Genomic DNA, 24,652 nt, shown 5'->3' with positions numbered 1-24,652 from the left:
GATTAACCCCGGCTGAACCAGTGCGTAGTAGGTACGCCCGATCACATGCACACTGTTCAGTTTCCTTCTCATACACTGTATCCAGCACTCTTCCAGCAGTGTGTGATCTGTCAGATGGAGTGTAGCCTGGTTGTAACGATTGAACTACAGTAACTCCTCACTTAATGTTGTAGTTATGTTCCTGAAAAATTGGTTTGAGTAACAGCCGTGTTAGTCTGTATTCGCAAAAAGAAAAGGAGGACTTGTGTCACCTTAGAGACTAACCAATTTATTTGAGCATAAGCTTTCGTGAGCTACAGCTCACTTCATCGGATACTTTCCACAGTATACATCCGATGAAGTGAGCTGTAACTCACGAAAGCTTATGCTCAAATAAATTGGTTAGTCTCTAAGGTGCCACAAGTACTCCTTTTCTTTTTCCTGAAAAATGTGACTTTAAGCGAAACGATGTTAATCGAATCCAATTTCCCCATAAGAATTAGTGTAAATAGGGGGAGTTAGGTTCCAGGGAAGTCTTTTGTCTGGTGAAAAAAATTACCTTGTATGTACAGTATAAGTATTAAACAATTTAATACTGTACACAGCAATGATGATTGTGAAGCTTGGTTGAGGTGGTGGAGTCAGAGGGTGGGGGATTTCCTGGGGAATGCCTTAGTGCTAAATGATGAACTAGCACTCGGCTGAGCCCTCAAGGGTTAACACACTGTTGTTAATGTATTTTCACATTCTACAAAGCAGCACAAATGGAGGGAGGGGAGAAAGCATGGCAGTCAGAGACACACATCCTGTGTGTGGGAGAGAGAGAGAAAGAGATGCGCATTGCCCCTTTAAGTATACCAACCACACTCTGTGTACCTTGCCTTTTTAAGTAGATCAGGAAGTTGAGACAGCAGCTGCTACCAGCAAGCTCCCTCTGCCCTGAGCCCTGTCCTGTCGTCCCTTCCCGTCCCCCTCTATGGAGATGGGGTAAGCAGGGTGCAGGAGCAGGGGGACATCCTGACATTAGCCTCTGCCCCCCCCAGCAAGCAGGAGGCTCCTGGGAGCAGCTCCAAGGCAGAGGGCAGGAACAGCACATGGCAGTTGGGGGAGGGACAGCTGAACTGCCGGCAATTGATAGCCTGCTGGGCGACTGCCGCATAGGGAACTTAGGGGAGCAGGGAGTTTATAGGGGGCTGCTGGTCCACCCTGTTCCAAGCCCCCACCAGCTAGCTCCAACAGGCTGCTCTTTCTGCAAGCAGTGGACAAAGCAGGCGGCTGCCAAACAATGTTATAAGGGAGCATTGCACAACTTTAAGGGAGCATGTTCTCTAATTGATCAGCAACGACACAACGTTAACTGGGACGACTTTAAGTGAGGAGTTACTGTATATCAATGAAATGTTTGTTCTGAACAAGATGAAAGGGAGAATTTTTTGCATAAATGAACTGAGCAATCTGTTTGTTTATGGAATCTTGCTGGAATTTACTGGTTCTGATTACGAACTCATCCATGGCTTGATTGGATGATGATGATGAAGAAAGTCTTTTTTTTTTTGGTATAGGTAATTTAATGTCTGATGTATATTAGTTACAGCATTGCTGGTGGTACCAGCAGAAGACTCTGAAGTTGTAGACATTGCAGATGTTGGACGTTGATAAAATACCTTATGTCTAAGCTTGATTCTGAAACAAAATGGTGGTAAAAAGTCATGGTGTCACTGAATATTATTCAGTGCACTGCTTTGAAAAAACTGAGACTGTAAGTGAAAGATTCCTTTTACTTCAGCTGTTTGTACCACTGTTTAAATGATGTAATTTATTCTTGACCCAGTTTTATAGGGAAAATAATAAATCGTAAGGATTGTTCAAATCTATTTAAATCCTTATCTCTAGCAACATACCAAACAACTTGAAAAAAATTTAAATGATTAAATTCATAAATACCTAATAAAATATTACTTTTTAACAGGAAATCTTGACCTAGGATGTTTGTTTTATTGTTCAGTGTAATCATTCATTTCAGAAGTCCAGAAGTAACAGTAAAAATGCAATTGATAAAGACTCCTACAACAAACTAATAGCTCCAGGGCTGACAGCTGACAGCATTTTTCACAATGTCGTTTCAGTACGACAACCAGGACTTACCTCTGTTTGTTGCACTGCGTACATTTGGCACGTGTTCCCTTTTTACCCAGAGGTACAAGAATTTCTTAAAAATATTCCCAAATAAGGCCCTTTTTACGGCCTGCGGCCATGATTTTTTTCCCTCCAGCTCCCTTGTGTTGATAGAGGCTTCACTCTGAAGAAAGTTGTCCCTTCCTTTTCCCCATGGTGTCCTGTTATGACTCCAGAGTTGCTCCTTTTTGGTTGCACATGTTTGTCTTTTTTCCTTGTTACATAGCTCCCCCACCCCCAGAAAAAAAAAGCACTAACAACAATCAAAGACTTCTGCTCGTGTAACTCATCTGCCTTTTTCACTGCAGTATTTTATTTGTTGAGAGACAGAGAGGGACTCTAATGAGAAATTAATGGGTTTCTGTTTATATTTCTGCCTGTACACGTGCAAGTAGAGCAAGGTCATTTACTTGGAGGCCCCAGAACCATCCAGAAGCATGTACTTGTAGTTACTGGGCCAAAAAGTGTTTTCCTCATCATCTGGAGTGTCAGTTTCCATCGTAGGTAGAGTCAGAAATATTCATAATTTGAGAACTGAACCAATCGGAGCTCAGGTAGGGAGAAGCTATAACAGCAGTTCAAACTTCATTGTACCATGACTCCCTTCTGACAACAAAAATTACTACACAACCCAGAAGGGGGGAGTGAAGCTTGAGCCGTCCGGAACCCCGCTGCCCCAGGCAGGTGGGGTCAAAGCCAAAGCCTTCAGCCTCAGATGGGGATGGCTGTAACCTGAGCCCCACTGTCCAGGGCTGAAGCCCTTGTGCTTCGACCCTGGGTGGTGGGGCTCGGGCTTCGGCTTCAGCCCCGGGCCCCAGCAAGTCTAACACCAGCCCTTGCAATCCCATTAAAATGGCGTCACGACTCACTTTGGGGTCATGAGCCACAGTTTGACATCCGCAGAGCTTTAAAATAGGAGTATGAGACTACCAAAGTGGGCTCAGTGGATGGTCCCAATATTATACATGTTGGTGTCTCCTGGAGTCAGAGGCATGGTGCCAATGTCTATGCTGACTTTGCCAGTCTCTTGCACCCAGCAGCACAGTCCCTGGATCCCCCACAGGATCAAGCCCTTAATACAGTGCATGACCTATTATAATTTTTCTAAAGCTTGACCTCAAAAGTAAGATGTTTTCCCCCTGATTCTTTCTTTATATAGAATAGCAGCCTTTCACTCAAGGCTTTTGATAGAGGCTCATGGATTCAGCATATGTATTTTTTTTATTTAGTATTTTAAGGGATTATAACAAGTTTAGTCTCAACATATTTTGTATTAAATTCAGATTTGACTTGAAACAGATATGTTTTTAAAAAGAAAAATGTATAATCATTTAAATAACAATTTAAAAATCTGATTTAAATAAGAAATCGTAAGTTTTTAACCACTCTGCTTTAGTCATGTTGAATTGGAATGTTCCCCTTTTCAAAACTTTTCCCAGGGGCGTGGTTGAAAAAATGAGTTGATGATCTTGGTCCAATTCTTAATGGACAGTTCTCCCAAAAGGTGGGGCGTGGGGGAAAGGGGCACTTACTCCCACTTATTCGAAGAGGGCAATGAATGAGTGGGCTTTGGAGACTCCTACCTTGCATTGATTTTAATGGAAGTTAGGATTCTAACTACCTTTGTGGATCTGGCCTTGAATTCTCCCCCCACCCACCCACCGTTGATTCCTCCCTGGTTATGGGTGGAAGAATGTGGAGGAAGGAAATCTGCAATTCCACAACTTGATCTATAGACAAAGTCTTCAAGGCTGCCAGGCTGACATATTTATAAATAATAAAATAACTTCAAAAAGTAACAAATTTCACCATAGACATAGGAGGTTTAAATTAAACAGAGAATCACAACCACTGCTCTTTTGTTTCATCTTACTCTATTCATTACATGCATCTTTAACACATGCCCTTGTTACTGATCTGTTCTAGTACCATTCAGAACACCCAGCCAATTAGACATACTTAACATATCTAAATAAAATCAATATCTATCACATTTAATGCTTCGTTAATTATTTGTACTATTTTGCTCATGTCTCATTACACTTTTTTTATTAGCCTCCTAAGGGCAGTATGTGTCCCATACTCAAGACGATTCATTTCCAGTGGGATTAATAAAAACTCCCCTGTATTGAAGATGTATATTATAATACCAAATTGTAACCTTTTTCAAAATCTAAATTTTAAATAAAAGGCCCCTTATTTAATTATCAAACAGCTGCTGGAATGTGTTTTTATTCAAAACCATTGTCAAGTACCCTAGTGTTGCTTCTTCTAATGACTGATTAATATGAATAATGGAACATATGCATACAGGATAAAATTAATTTCCTCTGCCCTAGCACAAATCCCAAGCAAACTGCCATGTAGGGGTGTTTGGAATGGACTTCAGCCCCAATCAGTAGCCAAAGCATGGAGCAGCTTCTCATTGTATCTGTTGCTGTGCTTCCGGCATCTGGACTGAACAGAGCGGTGACTGTTGCACACACTGCCGTGCAGAGGTTCATGGCCACTGGTCTATTTAATTGCAGATTCAGTGGCCTTGTCCTGGCCTACCTCAAAGTTCCTATGCAGGGGTTACACAGAATAATCATTCCACTGGTGTCAGAGAGTAGAGAGTCACCCTGTTCACCTACTTTCAGAGTAACAGCCGTGTTAGTCTGTATTCGCAAAAAGAAAAGGAGGACTTGTGGCACCTTAGAGACTAGCCAATTTATTTGAGCATGAGCTTTCGTGAGCTACAGCTCACTTACTGTGTTCGCTGCCCTTCCCCAGTGCAGCAGAACAGCTGCTGCAACAGCTGTTCTGCTGTTACCAGTTTTAAGTGGCCCCTGTTGTTGTGGGTGAATTTCATCCACACTTAAATACTGCTTTAGAGAATGATTTTATTGCATAGATTGCCTGCTGTCAGTTGAGCATATGAAAGTTTGATTTTAAAAAATTATTCAGTAATGTCTATGAATGCTTAAAAGTTTAAATAAACATTTAGATCTTGTTTTGAGTGACATGAAGCTGTTTGCCTTTATCTTAGCAACATTGTTCCATGCACAAGCACTAGGTAGCACAGCGCAGGTTTTCAAAATGATGCCATTAGCCTTTTACAAATACTGATTCTTTTAAACTGGTTTCAAGCGATAGCTTTGGAACAGATATTTTCAAGGAAGAGACCCCCTGTGTTGTACACCCACAGTTGTTCAGTACCAAAGAACAGCCACATCATGTATATATTTCAGTGATCTGATTTCCTGGAAGACTTGAGGAAGGCAAAATGAGCAATAGAGCAAATTTTGGTTCTATTGTTACGCCTCCAGAGCTAAGATTTCTGAAATTAATTCATGAAGTGGCTTTTTTTTAACTGGTGCTGAAGAAATGTGGGTGTAGGGTGCTGGTGGCATCTCTCTTTAAAATCAGCCATTTGGGCAGGCCGGCTTTTCTTAAAGGGGCCATTGAGCACTCAAAGCCCCAAATTAAATTTGCCATTCTTAAAATTGAAGTGGGTTGTGATTTACATCCCAGGAGAGTGACCTCTTCCATTTATTCACAGATGGGATGTGCGGTGTAGATGATCAGGTTTCCCAATGCTGTTTGCCATTGTGTCCCAATGCTAACCTGGGGAGAACACCATTAAGGGCGAGAGGGGAATTCACTCTTTATGATCCATTCAGACTTCATTGTGTCAGTTGAAACTACGGCCAATAACGTAATGAGAGTCTAATGTATTGGTGGCTTTTGTGATGTAGACCTCTGTCCATTGGGAGCTAGTTTGAGACCCTAAACTCATTTCTTATAGGCCAGCAGTCAGCCATTGGATGGCAACAAATTTCAATTTGTTAGCAGTTTGAGGCATATCTGGAAGTGTGACCTATAACTGAAAGGATCTTTATGCCATTATTGATCCCTGAATGCCTCTTTCATCAAGGTTGCCTCATCTTTATGCCTGAATTGATGGCTTGCCAGGAGCATGAGAAATATATAACTTGTGTATGCACTTATGTATTTTTATTATTAAAAATAAACAACCATCAAATGTGCTTGAACTTAAAATTCTTTGTTAGATGAACTGAAAATACTTGTTATGAGTGCCAGTATGAGAGAAATTAAAATATAAACAAACAACGTAAGGGAAAAATAGATTCCACTTTTAAGTTTTTCAGATCTAATAAATATAAGATGCAATTAGTTACATATTAGTTACATAGGTAAGAAAATGTTTATTTAATGAGTTACAACATAAGTTTCCTTTTAAGCTTGATTTTTGTTTTACTGCATTTATTACATTAAATTTTTTTAAAATTTTTTTTACTTTTTTAATTTTTATTTTAAGCATCAGTTAGGGTAAATTCTCAACCTTTGTATTAGACTGACTCTTATTTTATACTTACAGAATCTAAATAACTGAATTTCATGTATTTGTTTTTCACATCAAATCTTCATTCTGGAGTGGGGTCTGCCAAGATTGAATGGCTTACCTCGCATGTTGGGGTACAGAGACTCTCTATGAAATTGCCATAGCATTTTTTGCGATTCATATAAAGGTAAATGGAAAATACCCCACAATGTATGCAGATCTATGCAACTAAGTACAACTTTCCAAGTGAAGACCAGGAATAGGTTATGTATGACTATAGAAATGTCTATAAAAATGATTCACTGGAAGATTTTTAGCTATATTGTGCCCCTAAAAAAACTATTGTAATTAGTCTACAAGGAAGGATCTCATACGTAGTAGGTTTCGTGTCTTGTTGGTTTTACTCCTTTACCAATCCATTCCCTATTTTAGGAGAACCTGTTACGAACACCTCGAATGGAGGTTGTTTGTAACTCTGAACAAAATGTTATGTGGGTCTTTCAAAAGTTTAAAATTGAACATAGACTTAAACGTGAAGCAGGCTAGAAAAGCTGTATGTAAGCAGGCCTGGCAGTGCTGCTCCCCAGGCAGTTTCAGACAGAGATACTCCTTTATCCGTCATGTGCCAACACATCATGTGTCATGTAGTAGTTGGGTGGGAGAGAGAGGACTTTTCCCTGAAGCTGCTTGAGGAATGGAGCTACAAGACCTGCTCTACAGCTATCTTCTTTAAACAGCAAAGCACAGGTTTGCTACACTTTCCACAGTATGCATCCAATGAAGTGAGCTGTAGCTCATGAAAGCTTATGCTCAAAATAAATTGCCACAGGTACTCCTTTTCTTTTCAGGTGGAGAGAATGAGCATAGACCTGACAAGCCAAAGATGGCTTGAGGGCAGGGCAGTCCTTAGGCATACATGGCTGCATAGGGCACCTGAAAATTTGGGGCACCCCGGGTCTTCGTGTCCCCCCCCCCCCGCCTCTTCCTATCCCTGTTCTGACCCTTCCTGCAGGCTCCCGTCACAGCTGGCTGCTGCAGCCTGGTAAGTCTTCCTCCAGAGGGGATCTAGTACTTAAAAGTGAAAAAGCCACCAGCTTGCCAGACCTATTAGCACAACATTGAAACTGTTAAAGAGCCATTCAAGTGATGATAAAAGGAGTACTTGTGGCACCTTAGAAACTAACAAATTTATTAGAGCTGTAGCTCACGAAAGCTTATGCTCTAATAAATTTGTTAATCTCTAAGGTGCCACAAGTACTCCTTTTCTTTTTGCGGATACAGACTAACACGGCTGCTACTCTGAAACCTGTCAAGTGATAATGAAGCCATTTAACAGGCATTTGCCAACCCCCCCGGTGTACATGGTCAGTTTCTGAATTTACTGACAAAAACAGTTGTGCATTACTGTAATATTTACTCAGAACATGTTAGTCTACAGGACCTTAGTTTAAAACTTGCTTTAAAAATATTTCATTAGTGTATTACTGAAGATTATAAAATCGCATCTCTAAAAAATCCTTGCATAGATTTTTAAATGTACAGTCTGAGTATTCATCTTTAGCCTTAAATGCTTGGCTCTTCAGACATATAGTTTTTTAAATAAATCCTTCAAAAGACCACCTTTGTCTAAAATACACATGCGAGCCTGGGCTGCCATTGGGCATAGGGGCACCAGTTTAATAATACTGCATAGGGCCTCATAAATCCTAAGGACGGCCCTGCTTGAGGGTGTGGGGGTATGGCATAATTACAAGAGGATTATGGTTGGGGGTGGGGTGATAGGCAGAGATGACCTCCTTGATATACTCTTGTTATACTCTTGTTATACTTGATATACTTTTTGCGAATACAGACTAACACTGCTGCTACTCTGAAACTTGATATACTCTGTGGTGGTGTGAAATATGGAATGAACAGTGATTGGTGGTTAAGGAGGATGGAGATGCCATGCACAATTCCCTATTGCTGTAGTCCCTCAGACCCTCAAGTAGTACTCCTAACACTCAGTCGGGGTGCTCCATGCCATGCTGAAGATGTGAAACATTGGTTCTCTCTTTTTTTGAAGATCATTTCCTGGTGCCGAGGTGGCCTGTATCTGTGGCAGACTATGGATGAGAGAAATGGGGGAATATTGGGAATTTGGAAAGACATCCTTTCATTGATCCCGAGTGTGGATAGGGGACAGGTTTCATCTTCCACAAGCAGGAATCTCACTCTTGCAAGTTTTGTTGGAGCTGTTATTCCTCAGAAAACAACCAAAGAGGGTGGTGGTTAGAAGGAAAATCTGCTTCAATAGTGGAGCTCATGGTGTCACTCTAGAGTTGTGTCCAGTTGCTGTTGTGCCCATCTCTGCAGTTACAGTAAAAGGAGCCAGGGAGAAGAGAAGAACAGCATCTGAATATGGCTCCAGAGCAGAGCTGTGAACTCCACTGCAGAGTCAGTTACAAGCTTTTTCTCCTTGGTTATAATTGATTGTCTTAGTGTGGAGGTGTTTATCCTCCCCCCGCAACCCATTTCCCATAAATCTCAGTGAAGAGGCTAGGTCAGTTTCATCCCTGGAATAATTCTTTACTTGAGTTACACCAGAGGTGAATTTGGTCCTGAATGTTTACATAACATATAAGTTTCTGTAGGAGTTGCAATTTTCCCCATCTTTCTGGCACTTTCTTTAGACATTTTCTCACAAGGGCACTTTATAAGATTCCACAAGGTCATTGAGAGCTTGTGTTTGCGTTTTTATCTTACCAGTATGAAGCATCTGCTCTGCTGTCCCCTGGTATATCAGGTGACTTTTTTTTCTTCCTACTGTCGGTTGCAGAGAAAAGTCAGGCTTGCTCGACAGGGAATAAGTTAGTAAATGCTACTACGGAGCTTCACTGTCCCTCCCTACCTTTCAGCTGAAATGTTATGTGGCAGACTCACTTATCTCTTCAGAAGCAAAGAAAATCACTTTGGATATTGAAAGAGAAATTAAAGCCACAAAAGAGCACATAAGCCATCCCTGTCCATATGACCAGTAGCTCTAAATTAACATTGTTTTTGAGAACTGTTTCACAGACATTTAATGTAGATGAACTGCTCTTAGAATCGGTGTAACACGTCTCCATTACCTTTTCCAGGACTTAGGTCAGCCATAACTCTTGCTTTGAGATTAAGCCTATGTGATGTTATTGACAGAATCTCTAACCGTATAGATCACTGTTGCAACCACTGTTATATATTTGCAGCAAATATTGTACAAAGGTTGTTGTGTGAGGTGTCTGTGGGAAGGTTATGATTTGCTGTTTATGATTATGCTATCTGTATATGTGTATCTTTTTTGTAGTTGAAGTTATGAATATTGGCTCTAAACTGTCTGTATTTCAAACTTATTCTATGCTTCTGGGTGACACCCCAGACAAGTTGGTGTCAGCTCTGCCTAGCCTGCTTGATGGCCCATTAAGGACCATCAGCTATACAATTAACCCATTGAGAGAAGGCAGATACACGTTGTGACTCAGCAAGGTATGCAGGGCCTTGCCTGTGGACAGAACTCTACGGTATTTTTTTGCCATGTGCTGGAATGATTGATTGTCTTTGGAACAAAGAAAGAAAGGCCACATGACAAGAGACTATAAAAAGCTGCTGCAGCTCCTCCATCTTGTCTTCAATCCTGCTTCTTACCTCTGGAGGGACTTTGCTACAAATGGAAGCTCTACACAAAGGACTGATGACCCATCCCAGCTGTGGATGTACTCCAGAGATTTGATTTGAACCTGCAATTTATTCTATCACTGCTACAAACCTGAACCAAGAACTTTGCCATTACTGTATGTAATTGATTCCATTTAACCAATTCTAGCTCTCATCTATATCTTTTTTCCTTGTATGAATAAACCTTTAGATTTTAGATTCTAAAGGATTGGCAACAGCGTGATTTGTGGGTAAGATCTGATTAATATATTGACCTGGGTCTGGGGCTTGGTCCTTTGGGATAGGGAAAACCTTTTTTCTTTTATGGGGGTATTGGTTTTCATAACCATTTGTCCCCATAATGAATGGCACTGGTGGTGATACTGGGAAACTGGAGTGTCTAAGGGAATTGCTTGTGTGACTTATGGTTAGCCAGTGGAGTAAAACCAAAGTCATAGAATCATAGAATCATAGAATATCAGGGTTGGAAGGGACCCCAGAAGGTCATCTAGTCCAACCCCCTGCTCGAAGCAGGACCAATTCCCAGTTAAATCATCCCAGTCCTCATAAAGTCCTTTGGGATAGGGAAAACCTTTTTTCTTTTATGGGGGTATTGGTTTTCATAACCATTTGTCCCCATAATGAATGGCACTGGTGGTGATACTGGGAAACTGGAGTGTTATATAAATCATAAAGTCCTCTCTGGCTGGCTCATTTGGTTTGCCTTGGTGTGCAAAGGAACCTCAGCCTTGAGCTGTAACTGCCCTGCTCTGAACAATTAGTCCTGAATTGGCACTCTCAGTTGGGTTCCACCAGAACCAGCATCGTTACAGCCTACTAAGGAGAGAATCAAATTCAAACAGTGTTATTTCCTTTTTGTTTTTGGAATGTAGTCTACATGGCGTGCTGCATCAGGAGCCATTTATGTTGCATCTTTTCACGGTAGCTCAGTCCTATTGATGTTTTGCTCACACTCATTCAGCTAGTACCAGGGGTTTGGTGACATGGTGCTGTTGGACAGTTTCTTCTCCTACTCTTGAGGATGGGATGAATTCTTTTTTCACTGCTAAGCCATGAAATGACCACTTAGCATTTTTCAGCCTCTTTGCAGCCTTGGGTACCAGTTGTCACTCATCTGGCAGCCCTATTACTCAAGCCCTGGCTTAGCCTGAATGTCACACATTTGGCTAAATCCAGTGGTTCTCAAGCTGTGGGTCAGGACTACGTTTTAATGGGATCGCCAGGACAGGCATTAGACTTGCTGAGGCCTGGGGCCAAAGCCCAAGCCCTACTGCCCAGGGCCAAAGTCCGAGCCCCACCGCCTGGGGCCAAAGCCTGAAGGCTTCAGCCCTGGTCAGCGAGGCTCAGTTTACAGTCCCACGCGTGGGGCTGAAGCCCTTGAGGTATGGCTTTGGCACCCGCCTGCCCAGGGCTGTGGGGCTCCGGAGGGCTCAAACTGTGGTCCCCTCTCCTGGACTTGTGCAGTAATTTTTTGTTGTCAGGGGATCATCGTGCAACGAAGTCTGAGAACTGCTGGGCTAAGCAATGGGCAGGACCTGCAGTTGTGCATTCTGGAAACTAGAGACCACCGTGACATATGGTTTTTGGACACCCTTGGATGCCTGTGTGCTTCCTCTCTGGTTACTGACACTGATGGATTGAAGCATCAGCGGCAACAAAAGGAGTTGCTGGCAGTGTCTGGTGAGGACAGTAGGTGAGGGGTCTCAGTACTATCCCCAAATTTGTCTCCCAGCTGAACCTCAGATCCCTTATCTTAGTCCCAGAGAGACCTCAGCCAGACCCTAAACCCCCAGAGACATGCCCCACTCCTCCACTGGGAGTGCCTCCTTCCAATCCCCAGTCCTTCAGAGATCCCAGCTGGACCCCAAACAACTGCCCTTTTGGCAGAACCTTGCTTCCCAGACAGACCCTAGCTCCCCTCCCAGATGGCTTCTATCAACCTACACTAGCTCTCCCAGATGTCTCAGCCCCTCCCTAACCCAGAAAGAACCCAGCAACACCTAGACAGCAGACATGCACTTCAGCTACCCCAGACACTCTCCAACAGCACTCCCCCTACACTACCCCAGCACCCCAATACACTGTCTAGATCGGCTTGGGTTTGATGCTTCTCTTCTGGACTAGTGCTTTTCTTGTCTTAAGGAGTAATTTTGTTTCAGTTGAATCTCTGTATAATACACTACAGATTTCATTTTACACTTTCATGCTGGTGTGATTGGAACTGGCTGCCTCGCCTGTGAAGCTGGCTCCAGGATTACTAGGAGCTTAGACAACTACATGGATTCCCTCTTTATACTTGGTGTACTATAGAGAAGAAATGTGACTCCAACCACAAAATAGCTTCATCTGATGTCTCATGAAGGCAAAAGCCCTGTGACAGGTGTCTTTTGCAGGCGCAAGGCAAACTTATTTTTTCCCCAAGAAATACCCTAAACATTTTTCAGGGTCCTAAACTTACATATATAAACTTCAAAAAGAACAGGAATATTTGTGGCACCTTAGAAACTAACAAATTTATAAGAGCATAAGCTTTCGTGGGCTACAGCCCACTTCTTTGGATGTACAAAATGGAACATATAGTAAGAAAATACACACACGCACACACACAGAAGGTGGAAGTTACCATACAGACTGTAAGAGGCTAGTTAATTAAGATGAGCTGCTATTAGCAGGAGAAAAAAACTTTAGTACTGATAATCAAGATGGCCCATTTAGACAATTGACAAGAAAGTGTCAGGATACTTAACATGGGGAAATAGATTCAATATGTGTAATGACCCAGCCACTCCCACTCTCTATTCAAACCCAAGTTAATGGTATCTAGTTTGCATATTAATTCAAGCTCAACAGTTTCTCGTTGGAGTCTGTTTTTGAAGCTTTTCTGTTGCAAAATTGCCACCCTTAAATCTTTTACTGAGTGGCCAAAGAGGTTGAAGTGTTCTACCAGTTTTTGAATGTTATGATTCCTGATGTCAGATTTGTGTCCATTTATTCTTTTGCGTGGAGATTGTCCGGTATGGCCAATGTACATGGCAGAGGGGCATTGCTGGCACATGATGGCATATATCACATTGGTAGATGTGCAGGTGAACGAGCCCCGATGGCATGGCTAATGTGATTAGGTCCTATGATGGTGTCACTTGAATAAATATGTGGACAGAGTTGGCATCGGATTTTGTTGCAAGGATAGGTTCCTGGGTTAGTGTTTGTGTTGTGTGGGGTGTAGTTGCTGGTGAGTATTTGCTTCAGGTTGGGGGGCTCTCTGTAAGCGTGGACTGGTCTGTCTCCCAAGATCTGAGAGAGTGAGGGATCATTTTTCAGGATAGGTTGTAAATCTTTGATAATGCGCTGGAGAGGTTTTAGTTGGTGGCTGAAGGTGACAGCTAGTGGCGTTCTGTTATTTTCTTTGTTGGGCCTGTCCTGTAGTCGGTGACTTCTGGGTATTCTTCTGGCTCTGTCAATCTGTTTTTTCACTTTAGCATGTGGTTATTGTAGTTTTAAGAATGCTTGATAGAGATCTTGTAGGTGTTTGTCTCTGTCTGAGGGATTGGAGCAAATGCGGTTGTATCTTAGAGCTTGGCTGTAGACAATGGATTGTGTGGTGTGTCCTGGATGGAAGCTGGAGGCATGTAGGTAAGTATAGCGGTCAGTAGGTTTCCGGTATAAGGTGGTGTTTATGTGACCATCGCTTATTAGCACAGTAGTATCCAGGAAATGGACCGCTTGTGTGGATTGGTCTCAGCTGAGGTTGATGGTGGGATGGAAATTGTTGAAATCATGGTGGAATTCCTCAAGGGCTTCTTTTCCATGGGTCCAGATGATGATGATGTCATCAATGTAGCACAAATAGAGTAGCGGCGTTAGGGGACGAGAGCTAAGGAAGCATTGTTCTAAGTTGGCCATAAAAATGTTAGCGTACTGTAGGGCCATGCGGTGTTTTCTGGAAGATCACCGATGGATTGTAGTTTCCTCTACACCAACATTCCACACACAGATGGACTATAAGCCGTCAGGAACAGTATCCCCAATAATGTCACGGCAAACCTGGTGGCTGACCTTTGTGACTTTGTCCTCACCCATAACTATTTCACATTTGGGGACTTTATATACACCTTCAAGTCAGCGGCACTGCTATGGGTACCCGCATGGCCCCACAGTATGCTAACATTTTTATGGCTGACTTAGAACAATGCTTCCTTAGCTCTCTGTGAATTGCACAAGGCTGCATGAATAGGGAAAGATAATCTCCTGACTCATGCAAGTAATCATCTTATGCACAGAACATGATATTTCATTGCTACTATTTTAGCATGTAAAACTAGAAATGTTATGCACAAATTAACTTTTCCCCCTTTGCACCTCCAGCTACAGCATGTGTTTCTTATCTCATTAATTTGGGCCAGCAACTATCTGCTTTTACTGATATTGCATAGTACATTACAACTTAAATGGCTCTGTACCTCGAAGGATCATGAAAATAAATTTTTACTTCTCTCTTTAAAAAAATGATTTTAGCCTATTGCTACAACACCACCACACCGTGGATGGAAGGAAGAGTTGTTAAGCCAAAGCAGCAGTGGGACCCAGATTTCAACTGCCAGTGGGATCTCCTTGGGAGAAGCAATCCGACAGAGATCTGCCGTTAATCAGGTATTTCAAATACACCTTTAGTAGATCCTTGTTTATCCCAATAGAATCAGACAAGGGGTTCACTTACCTGAAATCCTGTGTATCCAGGTGAGAGATCTGTAATGCAATTGATAAATGTTGGGAATACAGCCAAAGACTGTGATCCTGCAAACATTTATGCATGTTCTTAACTTCACATAATGTTAGTGGTCCCATTGAAACTAATGGTCCTCTTCACTGTGTAAAATTTAGCACATGCATAAGTATTTGTAGGATAGAGGCCCATTTTTGGTTATTGGGGGTTTTCTGATGAGAAAATCGTTAATTTTTAGTTTTTCGTTATCTTAAATTAGTTTGTAAGTTCTTCGTGTCAAGCATGATGTTTTTAAATGTTTGTTGAGTACCAAGTACACTCTTGATTGGTTCCTCTGGGTGTTCCACAATACAAATAATGAGAAAATTAGTTTCCTTACTTACAGCTTTTATTTCTCACAAAGGAGAGCATCCACTGGTCTAAATATGACTTACTTACTCATTCTACCACGATGGAATCAACTTCAGCTTTTTCCCCTCTGCTTCTTTCCTTCTTTGAGTTCAGACTTTTGCTGGTGGATTGATGTAGCAGCACACTTTAATGCCATATGATGACTTCCAAAGAAATACATGAACAAGTAGAAAACAGTTAATAAAACTGTAGTAAATTATAAGATAAATAGAAAGAAAGGAATAACACCAAAAAAACTCTTAATTTTTATCAGGGGCATTTTGATTTATAAGGCAAGTCTGTAATTTTACTTTATTAAAATAAATTACTCAATACATTAGCCTAATACTTCTATTAGAGAAGGTATGGGGAGTATTACATTAAAACACAGCAATGTCTTAAATATCTCTGTCAAGTCCCTATTTTAAATTTAAAAATAAAACACTAATTTTTCAAAAGCAATAATTTTTTTCCAATGTTTGCCATTAGAGGTATGATCTAGATAGCCATCCAAAAATATTTTTTCCTACTTTGTTGATTTGTGCATATGTCAGTCATGATCCTACAGATGTCAAAAGTGGCTCTGGAGTTTCAGATAGGTCAGGTGATGACCAGCTCGCACAGTTGAGAGATCATGTGGAATTTTTTTTATTACAGAGCTGGCTGTTTGTTTCATGCAACATATTACAATAAAAGCTGTTTTATCTGGCACTTTGCCAACCAGAAAGCTCTATAAACAAGCATTTCTGATCTTCATTGAAATTCCGGTTTATAGTCCGGTTGGTACAGGTCTGGCAGAGTTTTAGGGCACGGGAGGGGGTGTGTAGCGCAGGCTCTGGGAGGGAGTTTGGGTGTGGGAGGGAGCTCAGGGCAGCGGGTTTGGGCACAGGAGGGGGTGCAGGCTGTTGGATCTGGGGCGGGGGCGCTGACCTCAGGCGGCTCCCTGCAAGTGGCGACCTGTCCCAGCTGCTCCTGGGCAGAGGCGTGGCAGGTGGCTCTGCACGCTGTCTTCGCCCACAGGCGCTGCCCCCACAGCTCCCAAGGCCATGGTTCCCAGCCAATGGGTCCTGTGGAGCTAGTGCTTGGGGCAGGACGGGGGCACTGTGCAGAGCTGCCTGCTACGCCTCCACCTAGGAGCAGCCAGGACAGGTCGCTGCTTGCGGGGAGCTGCCTGAGGTGAGTGCCCACCGCATCTGGCACCCCAACCCGCTGCCCCGAGCCCCCTTGCGCACCCAAACTCCCTCCCAGAGTTGCACCCAAACCCCGAGCCCCGCACTCAAATTCCCTCCCTCTTAATTAACTGGCATTTTTCACTTACTGGCACCCCCCATTTCCCCAACATGCCAGATAAAATAGCTTTTACTGTAGTATGTTTCCTTAGCAAAGCCATAGTGGTATTCAGGTGGGGGAGGTTTTTTTGTTGATTCTGTGACATACCCAGTGTACAATCCAGACTAATGAGTACCTGTGTGTCCCCTGCCCTCTAAACTGGGGTGCCCTTTACACGGCTTTGCTGCTGTAACCTCCAGTCTGGAATGCTCACAAACAGCCTCCCGCATGCAAGTCACTCCCAGCTATGTCAGAGTATGTGCTGTAGCCAGCCAGCCACACCTTGGTTCTTACCAGCCTTTGGTTATAATATGGGGTGACCCCAACACACCACCAGTCCTAGATTTCCCCCCAGCAATGTATGTCCTGTATTGCCCAGCCCTCTCCTGGACAATACAAATTCATATAAAGTCTGTATTTCTTTAATAGAAATAATATGCACACTTTGTTACCCCAAATTGAGTTTCCCAGACACTTCCATTCAAACACATTGGGTTAGATAAAACACTAAACCAACTTTATGAACTATAAAGAGAGAGATTTTAAGTGTATACAAGTAATAAGGCATAAAAATCAGAATTGGTTACAAGAAAAATTGACGAGCTAGTCTAGTGAAACTTTGAAGTGGATTCTTCTGAAGATTACCTCTCAAAGCAAAGTTCATTCAAACAGTGAGGAAGGCGACATGGAGTATGGTGATCAAGGAGACACCGTGCTCTTTCTCCCCACTTGTTGCTAAAATGCATATTTGATCTGCTCTGCTTCCCCTGCTGTCTTACTGGCCATGTTTACTACTTATATGTAAATTGAGGTAAATACACAGTACTTTGTTTAGGACAGATCTGATTTAACAACGGTTGGCGATGTAGTGTAGTTGTAGCCGTGCAGGGCTGTGTGGTTTTCAACATGTGCTAATAACATCATACAGGGGGATTTAATTTTACATATAATGTTGCTATATATATATTTCATCATGATATTATTTACCAGTGAGTTATGAGTTTTCAAGTGGTACCTCACAAGGCCTGTTTTGTACAAAGATGATTACGGTAGTCTGTAGGATGTGAATACAGGGGTGTGTTCAATCACAGGGGAACTTTAGCTAGCCTCTAACAAGAAGGAATCCAGGTAGTTCCCCAAGGCGATATAATCTTCCATCACTTACTGCCGTCCTACCTGATTTACACTGCAAACTTAACGTTGCCTTCCAATAAAATATATCCAAAACTATATACCAGGGTCAAATAACAAATTATTAGAAATTGATGTCTTGAATAAGAACTAAGATTTATAATCCCCCAGTAATTTATTTTTTGACCTTTTGCATATATTTTTTTTTTTTTCAAAATTTTATTTGGAGGCAGAGTTCAGTTTGGGTGGCTGATATTGAGTGATGAGAGACTTGTGGTAGTGGGGGAAATGACTGGATACTTCAACTGTTCATTTGCAGGTTTTGTAACTTTTTTTAAAAATATTTTTGTGTAGAAAGTGTATTTGAGGGGGAGAGTTAACTGGGCTCCTTTGAAACACATTTTCAACCTTTAATTTTTTGGGGGCAAAAGTTTTTGGTTTACAAAATTCCCTGGATTCTTAAAATAAAAAGTGCCAATGTTTAAAATGGGCTGGCATTCAAGATTTGCTGGAGGGGACCTTTGCTCAGTCAGGTAATATGTGGCCCATCAAAGCAGGGTGCTGTCCTCTAAATGTTTGCAAATCTGTAGGAGGTATGTTGGTGGAGGGAGTTGTACCTTAGTGGAATACGGGGATGCTGGACATTGGAGAGGATTGGAGGCTTTTATCCAGATGGAAAACTTGAAGAAAACTTGTTGTTCCTCTCTCCCTTATCTTCAGGTTCCCTGTGTGCACTCAATATTTTGCTCCCCGCACTTACCTCCCATGCCTTTTCTTAAACCGTGGACCTAGCAGTAAGGGGTTGAAGGCTAAGTTCACTGTAAGCTGTGTGGCCATGCAGCCGGCTATCAAGGGCCATGCAGGCGGGGAGAGGCGCCTTTTCCCCCGGCCCCAGTTCCGGAGCTGCTGGGGCTGGGGAAAGGCTCCTCTTCTTCCCCTGGCCCCGGGCTGCTGCAGCGAGAGATGGCTGGGGAGAGTCCTCTCTCCCTGCTGCAGCCCCCAGACAGTCTGCACCCCAAACTCCTCATCTCCGGCCCCACCCCAGAGCCCCTCACCCACCCCATCCCAACTTTCTGCCCCAGCTCTGAGCCCCCTCCAGCACCCCAAACCCTTCATCCTCAGCCCTACCCCAGAGCCCTCACCCCCCTCACACAAGAACCGTCTGCCCTAGCCCTGAGCCCCTTCTCGCACCCCCCAAACCCTTCATCCCAGGCCCCAGCCAGAGCCATCAGCCCCCTGCACCTCAACCCTCTGCCCCAGCCGTGAGCCCCCTCCCACACTCCGAACCTCTTGACCCCACCCCTGCCACACATCAACTCCATATTGGTGCACATAACAAAATTCATTCGCACATGGATGTAAAAAATTAGAGGGAACATTGGTTGAAGGCCTTTCTTAACCCCTTTCCCTCCTCTGCAATTCATGTTGCCTTCTGTCTTAGCCCTATGGAGGGTCTGTCTTCTACCAAGTACAATGCTCATTGCACGCTTTAGTAATTATGAATGAACATTGTTGGTGACTTTTTGTCAGACTTCTGGTGCCTTCTGTTACCCACACTTGAAGGGTAGGACATTCACCTTGTAATTCTTGATTGTGCAGTTGGGAGATCCTTTGAAAATGTGACATCCCAAAAGGGCTTTCCTTCTCTTAAAGAATCATCCTGCAAGGAAATTGACCAGCGTTGGCTGGTACGAGGGCCATATTTGTAATGCTGTTGAGTCACATTCAAAGTTTATATCGGCGTGAAGTCTGTTTTTAATGCACCAGTGATATTGCATGCTTCTCTTTACCACATTTGGATTTAACTGTCTTACTTTGGTTGGGGCCTTTATTTATACCTGAGTAGATAGGAATATATTCAAGACATTTAAATAGAAGAACAGTCTGTTTATACTATAAAATACATTTTAATGCAATAATAATACAAATAGCTTATTATTAAACTTTTGATTTTGGAAGCAAAAGTAAGACTAATTAAAAATTAAAGAATTTTTCTTCCAAATTGTTGTAGGGAATGGAGTCATGGTATCAGCTTCCAGCAGAAATGGATGTCAGCCATCTAGAGGCAACATCAGGGATGAGGCTGGGCCTGACTGGTGGTGGAAATGACTTGACAGAGTTCCCTACTCTGGAGGAAGGCTTGTTGACTCCGACAGAAGAGCTTGGAAGGCAGCATACATGTGACATGGCACACATTCCGCTATTGGGTATATTGAATAATCTTTTAACAAGATAAGCTTAGTTGCTTACTGAGCATTCACAATCCTTAGCATGGATTTAATTTACTACAGCTCTGATCAATGGTTTTTCAAAATAAATCCTATGTAGTTTTGTTGTCAAGGTCCATCTTTGGAATGAGGAACCTGACCACTTGTATCTTACTTTAGCAAGAGAACCTGTTATCTTTAGCGTTTGAACAAAATTCCAGTCTTGGTAACTATAATTAGAAAGGCAAGGATAGTATAGTTGAGTGAACTCAGAGTTGGGGGTTCCTAACTGGATGATATAATGGTTCCTGCAGGCCTTAAAAATGTATGAGTTGTAATCCTGCTTCTGCAAGTGGCTTGCACTGTGACCTTGGGCAAGTCACTTAACCTCTTTACCTCACTGTCTCCACTTGCAAAGGGGGAGTAATCCTTAGCAAGGTTGAAGATGAAGTAGTCCAATTTGTATAGTGTTTTGATAACGTAAACCACTAAGCGATAAGCGTATATAATTCCGTATGTAAAAAATCGTTCTCTTCTGAAGTGGGTAAAGTATTCTTCGTTTTCTCTGCAGTTGTTGTGCAGTGTTGTAATACATTTCACTGGTGGGAAAAATAATCTACATTTATAGTGTTTTGAAACTTTCATTGAAAGGTGCTGTATAAACATAAGTTGTTGTTATGCTTCAGCTAGGTCAATGACTTAATGTTGCATAAGATTTTTATTTTCAGTTACAAAAGGCATCTGAATAATTATTTCTGAAGAATTTTAGCTAGAAATACTTTATCATGAAAAGACTTATACAAATCTTTTTATTTGAATGTATCAGATTCCTCTTGGATATACAGTAAAAGCTTTGTTATCCGGCATGTTAGGGGAGTGGGGGGTGCCAGTAAGTCAAAAATTCCAGTTAACTAAGAGAGAGGGAGTTTGAATATGGGAGGGGGCTCAGGGCTGGGCGTTGGGGCACAGGAGGGGGTGTGGAGCGTGGGCTCTGGGAGGGACTTTGGGTGCGGGAGGAGGCTTGGGGCAGGGGGTTGGGACACGGGAAGGGTTTTGGGATACCGGATCCAGGCGGTGCTCACCTCAAGGCATATCCTATTGCTAGTAACTCAGTCATTGCACGCATGCAATCAAAGAGACTGCTGTGGTAGAAGAATGCATTCAAATGAATTCCTTAAATGACTTAAAAAGAAAAGGAGTACTTCTGGCACCTTAGAAACGAACAGATTTGTTTGAGCATAAGCTTTCGTGAGCTACAGCTCACTTCATCGGATGCATTCAGTGGAAAATGCACTGGGGATATTTATATACATAGAGAACATGAAACAATGGGTGTTTCCATACACACTGTAAGGAGAAGTTTCAGAGTAGCAGCCCTGTTAGTCTGTATTCGCAAAAAGAAAGGGACGACTTGTGGCACCTTAGAGACTAACCAATTGCCACAAGTACTCCTTTTCTTTTTACTGTAAGGAGAGTGATCACTTAAGGTGGGCCATTTCCAGCAGTTGACAAGAACATCTGAGGAACAGCGGGGGGGGGGGGGGGGTAGGGGAGGAAATAGTTTTACTTTGTGTAATGACCCATCCACTCCCAGTTTCTATTCAAACCTATTTCCCCATGTTTATTCCCTCTTCCCTGCGCTCCCTCCACCCCCTCCTGCTGGTAATAGCTCACCTTAAGTGATCGCTCTCCTTACAGGGTGTATGGTAACACCCATTGTTTCATGTTCTCTATGTATATAAATCTCCCCACTGTATTTTCCACTGAATGCATTCGATGAAGTGAGCTGTAGCTCACGAAAGCTTATGCTCAAATAAATTTGTTAGTCTCTGAGGTGTCATAGAGTCATAGAGTATCAGGGTTGGAAGGGACTTCAGGAGGTCATCTAGTCCAACCCCCTGCTCAAAGCAGGACCAAACCCCAACTAAATCATCCCAGCCAGGGCTTTGTCAAGCCTGACCTTAAAAACTTCTAAGGAAGGAGATTCTACCACCTCCCTAGGTAACACATTCCAGTGTTTCACCACCCTCTTGGTGAAAAAGTTTTTCCTAATATCCAACCTAAACCTCCCCCACTGCAACTTGAGACCCTTACTCCTTGTCCTGTCCTCTTCTACCACTGAGAATAGTCTAGTTCCATCCTCTCTGGAACCACCTCTCAGGTAGTTGAAAGTAGCTATCAAATCCCCCCTCATTCTTCTCTTCTGTAGACTAAACAATCCCAGTTCCCTCAGCCTCTCCTCATAAGTCATGTGTTCCAGACCCCTAATCATTTTTGTTGCCCTTCGCTGGACTCTCTCCAATTTATTCACGTCCCTCGATCTGCTCGCTATGCCCCTACTTATACATCCCAAAATGCCATTGGCCTTCTTGGCAACAAGGGCACACTGCTGACTCATATCCAGCTTCTCGTCCACTGTCACCCCCAGGTCCTTTTCCGCAGAACTGCTGCCTAGCCATTCGGTCCCTAGTCTGTAGCGGTTCATTGGGTTCTTCTGTCCTAAGTGCAGGACCCTGCACTTATCCTTATTGAACCTCATGAGATTTTTTTTTGGCCCAATCCTCCAATTTGTCTAGGTCCCTTTGTATCCTATCCCTGCCCTCCAGCATGTCTACCACTCCTCCTAGTTTAGTATCATCCGCAAATTTGCTGAGGGTGCAATCCACACCATCCTCCAGATCATTTATGAAGATATTGAACAAAACCGGCCCCAGGACCGACCCCTGGGGCACTGCACTTGACACCGGCTGCCAACTAGACATGGAGCCATTGATCGCTACCCGTTGAGCCCGACAATCTAGCCAACTTTCTACCCACCTTATAGTGCATTCATCTAGCCCATACTTCCTTAACTTGCTGACAAGAATACTGTGGGAGACCGTGTCAAAAGCTTTGCTAAAGTCAAGAAACAATAAATCCACTGCTTTCCCTTCATCCACAGAACCAGTAATCTCATCATAGAAGGCGATTAGATTAGTCAGGCATGACCTTCCCTTGGTGAATCCATGCTGACTGTTCCTGATCACTTTCCTCTCGTGTAAGTGCTTCAGGATTGATTCCTTGAGGACCTGCTCCATGGTTTTTCTGGGGACTGAGGTGAGGCTGACTGGCCTGTAGTTCCCCAGATCCTCCTTCTTCCCTTTTTTAAAGATTGGCACTACATTAGCCTTTTTCCAGTCGTCCGGGACTTCCCCCGTTCGCCACGAGTTTTCAAAGATAATGGCCAATGGCTCTGCAATCACAGCCGCAAATTCCTTTAGCACTCTCGGATGCAACTCGTCCGGCCCCATGGACTTGTGCACGTCCAGCTTTTCTAAATAGTCCCTAACCACCTCTTTCTCCACTGAGGGCTGGCCATCTACTCCCCATGCTGTGATGCCCAGCGCAGCAGTCTGGGAGCTGACCTTGTTCGTGAAGACAGAGGCAAAAAAAGCATTGAGTACATTAGCTTTTTCCACATCCTCTGTCACTAGGTTGCCTCCCTCATTCAATAAGGGGCCCACACTTTCCTTGGCTTTCTTCTTGTTGCCAACATACCTGAAGAAACCCTTCTTGTTACTCTTGACATCTCTTGCTAACTGCAGCTCCAGGTGTGATTTGGCCCTCCTGATTTCATTCCTACATGCCCGAGCAATATTTTTATACTCATCCCTGGTCATATGTCCAACCTTCCACTTCTTGTAAGCTTCTTTTTTATGTTTAAGATCCACTAGGATTTCACCGTTAAGCCAAGCTGGTCGCCTGCCATATTTACTATTCTTTCGACTCATCGGGATGGTTTGTCCCCGTAACCTCAACAGGGATTCCTTAAAATACAGCCAGCTCTCCTGGACTCCTTTCCCCTTCATGTTAGTCCCCCAGGGGATCCTGGCCATCTGTTCCCTGAGGGAGTCGAAGTCTGCTTTCCTGAAGTCCAGGGTCCGTATCCTGCTGCTTACCTTTCTTCCCTGCGTCAGGATCCTGAACTCAACCAACTCATGGTCACTGCCCCCCCGATTCCCATCCACTTTTGCTTCCCCCACTAATTCTTCCCGGTTTGTGAGCAGCAGGTCAAGAAAAGCTCCCCCCCTAGTTGGCTCCTCCTGTTGCCACAAGTACGCCTTTTCTTTTTGCGAATACAGACTAACACGACTGCTACTCTGAAACCTGGCATTAAATAACTTACACCTGTTTGGGGGAAAGCATCTCATCAGAAATCATGTGGTGATTATGAAGGATGTAAAAGAGTACATTCAATGAAAAAAATATATTGTGTGCTAGTGGGTAGAGGGACATTTATCGTAATTGGATGACATGTTAAAAGAATCCACTTTTGTGATATTCCAGGGATCTAAAAGTGCTTAGTTGAGTAAAATTAGCTCTCATAGTGCAAACTCAGCTTGCCCTTGCTTACACGGAGAGGTGGTCTACGCTGAGAAAATACATCATGTTAGAATATGACCTTGAGGAGCAGTGGTAAATAAATGCAATGATGAACACAACTTAGCACTCATTGTCAGCAAGTACGGTTTTGTTTAACATTGTGTCAGTTGGTCTGGCTTAACTCTAGGGTATTCAGTATACCCAAGTTTTGCATTAAATGGATATAAGGTAGAGATTATCTGCTACTGACAAATAAAACTTGGCACTATGTTAACTTCAGTAGCTGAAACACTTCTGGTAAAGCAAATTTAAAAATGA

At 42.9% G+C, this 24,652-nt stretch overlaps 1 protein-coding gene and 1 long non-coding RNA gene across 2 annotated transcripts in view; one reads left to right on the top strand and one right to left on the bottom strand.

Annotated features, from left to right (window-relative positions):
• ALMS1 (ALMS1 centrosome and basal body associated protein) overlaps positions 1–24,652 on the top strand; it is a 129,995-nt gene that overhangs the window by 22,008 nt on the left and 83,335 nt on the right. Inside the window, exons 2-3 of the mRNA XM_074951947.1 lie at positions 14,708–14,842; positions 19,777–19,972. Coding sequence (XP_074808048.1) covers positions 14,708–14,842; positions 19,777–19,972 — 331 coding nt within the window. The remainder of the gene's footprint in view (positions 1–14,707; positions 14,843–19,776; positions 19,973–24,652) is intronic.
• Positions 1–24,652, bottom strand: part of LOC141986897 (uncharacterized) — a 52,000-nt gene that overhangs the window by 14,538 nt on the left and 12,810 nt on the right. The window contains exon 2 of the long non-coding RNA XR_012639388.1: positions 15,354–15,469. This is a non-coding gene — a long non-coding RNA (uncharacterized LOC141986897). The remainder of the gene's footprint in view (positions 1–15,353; positions 15,470–24,652) is intronic.

The sequence above is a fragment of the Natator depressus genome, chromosome 4 (genome assembly GCF_965152275.1).
Source record: "Natator depressus isolate rNatDep1 chromosome 4, rNatDep2.hap1, whole genome shotgun sequence".
Classification (NCBI taxonomy): domain Eukaryota; kingdom Metazoa; phylum Chordata; order Testudines; family Cheloniidae; genus Natator; species Natator depressus.
Note: the sequence above shows the minus strand (reverse complement) of the source record. Positions and strands in the feature narration are given on the sequence as shown.